Here is an 8,116-nt window from a genome sequence, read left to right on the forward strand (position 1 = left end):
CTCTTTTTTTCTATTTTCTTCTCTGTTTTTAGTCCATTCCTTTGGGTGGACATATCATAAAATATCTCCAGTGTACTAATATTGTAATAATTGTAACATTTTAGTGAAAGTTTCCATCTTGACACAGATGTGTTGTTATATTGGAGCTGTTTATTAACAATATACACAAAAATGATTTCAAATTAGGAACTAATTATTTTTGGCCAGAAAGTTTAGACTAATAGAATCATTGCCTCAGAGCTTTTCTTACTACCCTTTTTTCTACACCTCACACAATTCGATGGACCTTCAAAATGTTTTCAGATTTTATAAACTTTTAAGACAGCAAAATACATGCCATTTAATTCCATTCTCTTTAAGCACAAATTGCCTATAGAATTTTGAAAAACGCTCAGCATAGAATCCAGAAATGCCTAGTGCTATAGGATTTACTCTATTTAAAATACAATTTTTAAAAAAGATATAAATAAAAGACACTCTACAGAGTTACTTAACTCAAATTCTATAGTTTTCTATGTGTGTTCTGCAGGTAATCTCTATGCATCATACAGATTATGAAAGTAAATGGTCAGAATTTTATCTGAAGGAAGTCATCATTAACCAAGACTAATAAATTAATAATGCTGTAGATGTAATTATACTTATTTTGGAATTGAATTCGATTAGTTCTTTAAAGAAAGAGCGATTATTATCAAACAATATCAGAACCTAAAATAATCTTATTTGTATTTGTTTTCAAATCAATAAAAGGTTGTTTCACCTTATCAGCACTTTAATATTAGATTTCTGGTTTGAGATTAGTCAGAGAGAGATGTAATTGACAAAGTGTTAATATTATATGCATTTGGATTTGTTCCTACAATGAATCAGATAAACTTAGATTCAGTGTGAACAAAAGGGAACAATAAAAAGCTAAAAAGAACTCAAGGACAAGCTTCAAATTCAGTTTCAGTGCAATCTTATGAAAAATTAGGGCGTTTTAGACCAGTAAATATGTGTCTTTCTGTTTTACACAGTTGACAGAATATAGGAGATTCTAAGAGGCTTTGTTGATGCTGTAATTGCATCTAGCAATTGAGTGAAAATATTCACATACATTGAGCAATGTGCTCTTTAAAAAATCTTCTTCAAAGTTTACAATAATTTTTATTTACTCAATCTGTACTAGAATTTCATTAAATCATTCTGCATTGTAAGGAACAATTAATTTTTTTCTGTTGTCTCAGTCAGCAATTTTTGTAATAATGTTCCATAACAAAATGCCCTAAAACTCAGTGACTTAAAACAACACACTATTTTTCATTCTTATATCTAAATATTAGTGTATAAAGTTCTATTTCAAGCTTTAGGTTCATCTGGAAGACCCCACTTCAGGCTCCAAGGTGAGTTCAAGTTTTCTCCAGGGGTCTCATTCTGAGCCAAAGATGAAGGGACTGTGCCTACCTGGGAAATATTTTCTCATAGTTTTATTGGTCAGTTCCTAGATGAGTTAGCAGAAACTTGTGAGGCCTCATTATTTCTTGACTTGGAAGTCATACACTGTCACTTCTGCCCAGTTTTTACTGTTCAAAATAAGTTATTTGGTCGTTCCTAAAGTCAATGAGCAGGGAAGTATATTCCTTCCTTGGAGGAAGGGGCAGGAGAGTGAACAAATATTCGCTGAAAAATAATATAATGTACAACACCTAACATTAATAAAAATGGATCTCAGCTAAACTGTGAATTATTTTTAGGCTTCACTTATCTATTTATTTTTATTATTTATTATAAGCATATTATTATGACAAATCATGGTTTTTCTTTATGTCTTTTACCGAATATCCCTCTCCCCAACCCTACTTCCACCTCCCCCCATCTACAGATTATAGGTTATATAGGTTTTTCTATGTATAAGTTCATGTCATCTGCAAACAGGGGTAGTTTGACTTCATCCTCTCCAATTTGGGTGCCCTTTATTTCTTTCTCTTGCCTGATTTCTCGGGCTAGTACTTCCAATAAAAGGTTAAATAGGAGTGGTGAGAGTGGGCATCCTTGTGTTGTACTTGTTCTTAAAGGAAAAGCTTTCAACTTTTCCCTATTTAGGTTATTGACAATTGGTTTTGTGAGATTGGGATTCATCCCAAATCTTACATAATTTGGGGGCTCGTCCAGGATTTCCACTCGCTCTCCCAGGCACCAAAGACTGAAAAGCAGAGGAACGCCCGGGCAGCAGGTACCGCGGTTGTTTGTTTCATTGTTGTGTCCCTATTTGCATCTCTGTTGTCTGTGATTTAGTTTCAGTTTCACTGAGGCTCAGCAGAGCTGCCAATCTGTTTTTGTGGGTTCGAGTCCCATGGTTTGTGCTCCAAGTGGAGCCATCTGGTCGCTGAGGCTCAGAGGCAGAGCCATCAGTCTGTTTTCTTGGGTTCGAGTCCCAGGATCTGGACTCCAAGTGGAGCCATCTGGTGTGGTCAGTTACACTGAGGCTCAGAAGTAGAGCCAACAGTCTGGTTTTCTTGGGTTCAAGTCCCAGGGCGTGGTTTTGCAGTGGGGCAGACGTGCCTAGACACCGCAGCCACCAGAATTGTGGAGGACGCTCCCGATTCTTTTGAGGAAGGTGAACGAGTTCACCTTCACAGGAGATCTCTAAGGCAGAGACCCCTCCCGAGTTTTCTGATAATCCGGCTGTTGCGCCCATGGCAAGAGCATGTCAGCGCTTTTGTTTTTGTTTGTCTGGTTGCGTGTGTGATAGGACTGAGAACTTATTGGGGCGACATGGGACAGACAGTTTCAACTCCCTTGGATCTGACTCTGAGACATTGGACTGATGTAAAAACTAGAGCTCATAAACTCTCTGTGCTAGTCAACAAAAGCAAATGGGTAACACTTTGTTCATCAGAGTGGCCAACTTTCCAACTTGGGTGGCCCACTGAAGGTTCTTTTTCCCTGCCGCTGATTGTGGCAGTTAAAAGCAGGATTTTTGGTTCCTCCTCCAAAAGTCATCCTGACCAGGTCCCGTACATTGTTGTGTAAGAAGACTTGGTCACAGACCCACCTTCGTGGGTTCAACCCTTCCTCCCTTTAACAGGTCCAACGGCAGTGTTTGCCCTCAAAGAAGACAAAGAAAAACCTCCTGTATTGCAGGATGCAAATTCAGATCATCTCCTCTTGGATTCCCCTCCCCCTTACCCCCCAACCCTTCGTCCACAGGCCGTGCAGCTGTCAGCCCGCCAGCTGAGGTGCAAAGCTCCGGACCAGCACAAGGAACTCTCAGTCGGTGGGCAGGCTCTCCAGATGCTGTCCCCACGTTCCCTCTTAGGGTGTATGGCCTCCCTGATGAGGAAGGCAATCAGCCCCTGCAGTATTGGCCTTTCTCCTCCTCTGATCTTTACAATTGGAGATCTCAGAATCCTCCCTTTTCTGAAAACTCCTAGGGACTCACTAACATTGTAGAATCCCTCCTTTTCACCCATCAGCCCACTTGGGATGATTGTCAGCAGCTCCTCCAGGTCCTGTTTACCACTGAAAAAAAAAGCAACAGATCCTCCTGGAAAGCCAGAAACATGTTCCAGGGCCTGACGGGAGGCCCACCCTCCTCCCTGATGTCATCGATGCTGGGTTCCCTCTGGCTCGGCCTAACTGGGATTTCAACTTGGCAAAAGTTAGGGAGCACCTGAAAGTTTATCGCCAGGCTCTAATGGCAGGTCTCCGTGGGGCAGCTAAACGCCCCACCAATTTGGCTAAGGTAAAGAAAGTATCCCAGGGGCCCAATGAGTCTCCATCAGCATTTCTAGAGAGACTCATGGAGGAATTCTGTTGGTTTACTCCCTATGATCCTAGCAGTGAAGAACATAAGGCTGCAGTAACAGTTGCCTTCATTAATCAGTCCAGTAAGGACATTAAAAAAAAATTACAGAAGCTAGAAGTGTTACAAGATAAAACCCTGAGAGAGTTAGTACAAAGAGCTGAAAAGGTTTATTACAACAGAGAGTCAGAAAAAAAAAGTTTTCACAAAATTCTGGCCACTGTAGCTAAAAAGACTAAAGAACCTATTGAGACAGCACCTGGCGACAAAAAGGAGTCCCTAGCAAAAGACCACTGTGCCTATTACAAGGAGAAAAGACACTGGGTCCAGAATTGCCCCAAGAGGGGGAACAAAAAGCCCCAGGCCCCCAAGGTCCTAGCCCTGCAAAAAGACAGTGACTAGGGGGGACGGGGTTTGGACCCCCTCACCAAAACCAGGATAACATTAATGGTAGAGGGGAAACCTACCCAGTTCATGCTGGACACAGGAGCTGAACACTCAGCACTTTGACAAACAGGAGGGCCCCTCCTCCCCAAAAAATCATGGGTACAAGGGGCCACTGAAAATAAACAATATTCATGGACCACCCGAAGAACGGTAGATCTTGGCGTGGGCCGGGTATCCCACTCGTTCATTGTCATTCCGGAGTGCCCTTATCCACTGTTAGGAAGAGATCTCCTGACCAAGATGGGTGCCCAAATTCATTTTAGTCCTGAGGGATCTCAAGTGTTAAATCAACAGAGAAAACCTCTCCAAGTACTGACTCTAAGACTAGAGGATGAGTACCAGCTGTTTGAACAGCAAAAACAAGAGACCGGGCAAACAAACTGGTGGCTAAGCCAATATCCACAGGCATGGGCTGAGACAGCGGGAATTGGAAAGGCTAAAAACAGACCCCCTGTCTACATAGAGCTAAAAGCTCAAGCCAGTCCCATAGCAGTCCGGCAGTACCCAATGTCCCGGGAGGCACGAGAAGGCATCAAGCCCCACATCATGCACTTGCTCCAGCTGGGGGTCTTACGGAAGTGCCAATCTGCTTGGAACACTCCCTTGCTGCCGGTCCGCAAGCCCGGTACAAACGACTACTGGCCAGTCCAAGATCTCCGAGAAGTAAATAAGCGTGTGGCCGATCTCCATGCCACCGTTCCTAATCCTTACAATCTCTTAAGTTCTTTACCTCCAGACAGGGCCTGGTACACAGCACTAGATCTCAAAGATACATTCTTCTGCTTGCCGTTGGCTCCAAAGAGTCAAGATTGCTTCGCCTTTGAGTGGAGAGACGCAGAGGCTAGTCTGATGGGACAACTCACCTGGACCCATTTGCCTCAAGGATTTAAAAATTCTCCTACTGTATTTGATGAGGCCCTCCACCAGGACTTGGTCATGTTCTGGGCCTCCAACCCTCAGGTAACTCTGTTACAGTATGTTGATGATCTCCTCCTAGCAGCAGCTGACAAGAATATATGCCTGGAAGGAACGAAGTGTCTCCTAACAGAGCTGGGAGAACTGGGCTACCGAGCCTCCGCCAAGAAGGCCCAAATCTGTAAACAACAGGTTAGTTACCTGGGGTACCTTCTCAAAGATGGGAAAAGGTGGTTGTCAGAGGCCAGGAAAGAAACAGTGTTTCACCTACCGCCACCCTCTAACCAGAGGCAAGTCAGAGAATTTCTGGGCACTGCTGGGTTTTGTCGCCTGTGGATACCCGGTTTTGCTGAAATGGCAGCCCCCTTATATCCCCTCACTAAAACCTGCCAGCCCTTCAGATAAGAAGAGAAAGAACAGCAGGCGTTTAATAATATCAAAACAGCCTTAATGTCTGCACCAGCCTTGGGACTTCCTGACGTAACCAAACCCTTCCACCTGTATGTGGCAGAAAACAGGGGGATTGCAAAGGGGGTGCTATCCCAAAGACAGGGACCTTGGAACAGACCAGTGGCCTATCTATCCAAAAAGCTAGACCCAGTTGCCTCAGGGTGGCCAGCTTGCCTGAGGATCATGGCTGCAGTTGCAATTCTAGTAAAAGATGCTGATAAATTGACTATGGGACAAAACTTGGTAATCTCAGCACCTCATGCCTTAGAAAATGTTGTCTGCCAGCCTCCTGACCGCTGGCTCTCCAACGCGCGCATGACTCATTATCAGACTTTGTTATTAAACCCAGATCAAATAACCTTTGCTCCACCAACAAGCCTAAATTTAGCCTCGCTGATGCCGGACCCAGACCTCAACTTGCCCATCCATGATTGCCAACAAATGCTTGCAGAAGCCCACGGGTGGAGAAAAGACTTGTCAGATCAGCCTCTACCAGACGCTGAGGCCACTTGGTTCACAGATAGCAGCAGCTTCCTGGAAAATGAAAAGCAGAAAGCCGGGGCAGCAGTGGTAGATGGCCAGAAACTGGTATGGGCTCAGGCTTTGCCTGCCGGGACATCTGCCCAGAAAGCGGAACTCATCGCTCTCACAAAAGCCCTGGAACTAAGAAAACATAAAAAGATCAACATCTACACGGACAGCAGGTATGCCTTTGCCACTGCCCATGTGCACGGTGCAATATATAAACAGCGAGGTCTTTTGACTTCAAAAAAAAAAATTAAAAACAAGGCAGAAATTATAGCCCTGTTGGAGGCCCTCCTCGGACCACTAAAAGTGAGTATCATACACTGCCCAGGGCACCAAAAAGGAAATTCCCCAATTGCAAAGGGAAACAACCTGGCCGACTCTGAGGCAAGAGCAGCCGCCGCAGGTCCTCGGCTATACTACTGGTGAGTGTCCCTGAGCCAGAAGGACCCAAATGTCAACCATTATTTTGGTATTCAGCTGAGGACATAACAGAAATGTCCAAAGACCCCAGTAATTGTTCCGACCCAAGCACTGGCCACTGGCGTACAGCCACAAATTTATTTTGCCACAGAAACAAGAACAGGCCATGCTTAAGCAGATGCATCAGTGGACCCACCTGAGGACAGATAAGATGATTCAGACTGTTAAAAAGACTGAATACCATATCCTAGGGCTTAGACAACAGGTTAAGCAAATAGTCAAAAATTGTAAACCTCGCCAAAAAGTAAATGTATGCAAGAGCGCCACTGAACCTGGCAAAAGACCTAGGGGAGACCGACCAGGGCTATACTGGGAAGTAGATTTTACTAAAATCAAGCCTGGTAAATATGGTTATAAGTATCTCCTAGTCTTTGTAGACACCTTTTCAGGATGGGTGAAAGCATTCCCAACAAAACAAGAGACTGCCACTGTTGTGGTCAAGAAAATCCTGGAGGAGATCTTCCCACGTTTCGGAGTGCCTAAGGTAATCGGATCTGACAATGGGCCTGCCTTCATCGCCCAGGTAAGTCAGAGAGTGGCCAGATTCATGGGGACCTCTTAAAAATTACATTGTGCATATAGGCCCCAGAGTTCAGGGCAGGTAAAAAGGATGAATAAAACTCTAAAAGAGACCCTGACCAAATTAACCATGGAGACTGGCACAAACTGGGTGATGCTCCTCCCTCTGGCCTTATTTAGGGTCAGGAATACCCCCTCCCAGCTCAACCTAACCCCCTTTGAAATGTTCTATGGTGCCCCAGCACCCTTAACCTTGCTGGGGGACACGTTTGCCCCTACAACTTTTGGGTTCCAGTCTGCATGCCACCGTAACCATGATTTATATGCTAGGTTAAAAGGGCTGCAAGAAGTGCAGAAGGCTGTCTGGGACGCCTGGACATCTCTCACCGGTTCCAGGTCGGAGACTCTGTCTACATGAGGCGCCACCAACCCCACTCGCTGGAGCCTCGCTGGAAAGGACCTTACCTAGTGCTCCTGACAACCCTGACAGCTGTCAAGGTGGACAGGATTTCTACCTAGAGCCACACCTCACACGTAAAGCCAGTGCAACCCGGAGACCACAACACAGACGACGGCACCACCTGGAAAGTCCACACTTCTAAGGACAATCCCTTACAGTTAAAAATCACCTGGTCACGCGGAAAACTGTAAGATAAAAATTCATGTATTTCTGCTTTGCTTTGTTGTCTCCCTCCAGAGTTTTAAAGCTTATAGCCCCCATGTCCCCCAAAACCTCACTTAGTATGTTATTAATGGGGTAGGGGACATCGTCTAAAGTCAGTCCAAAAATAACTCCAGGACACTAGTGGCCTGACTTATTTCCAGACGTATGTAAGCTCACCTTGTCAGCAGTTTCAGGAATAGGAACCTGTGTAGGAACAGTTCCCTCTTCCCACAGCTATCTGTGCAACCAGACCCTAGATGTAACCCAGTGGTCTAGTAACTTGTATCTGGTGCCCCCCAAAGGGTGGTGGGCCTGCTCTACCAGAATTA

At 44.7% G+C, this 8,116-nt stretch overlaps 1 protein-coding gene across 1 annotated transcript; it reads left to right on the forward strand.

Annotated features, from left to right (window-relative positions):
* The first annotated feature begins 2,754 nt into the window (after positions 1 to 2,754).
* Positions 2,755 to 7,774, forward strand: LOC103588188. The gene is given in 6 exon segments (XM_008569808.1): positions 2,755 to 3,139; positions 3,142 to 3,506; positions 3,509 to 6,539; positions 6,542 to 6,660; positions 6,663 to 7,488; positions 7,491 to 7,774. Coding segments are annotated over 6 exon segments (5,010 nt in total).
* Positions 7,775 to 8,116: the final 342 nt, after the last annotated feature.

The sequence above is a fragment of the Galeopterus variegatus genome, unplaced genomic scaffold, assembly GCF_000696425.1.
Source record: "Galeopterus variegatus unplaced genomic scaffold, G_variegatus-3.0.2 Scaffold532, whole genome shotgun sequence".
Taxonomy (NCBI): Eukaryota; Metazoa; Chordata; class Mammalia; order Dermoptera; family Cynocephalidae; genus Galeopterus; species Galeopterus variegatus.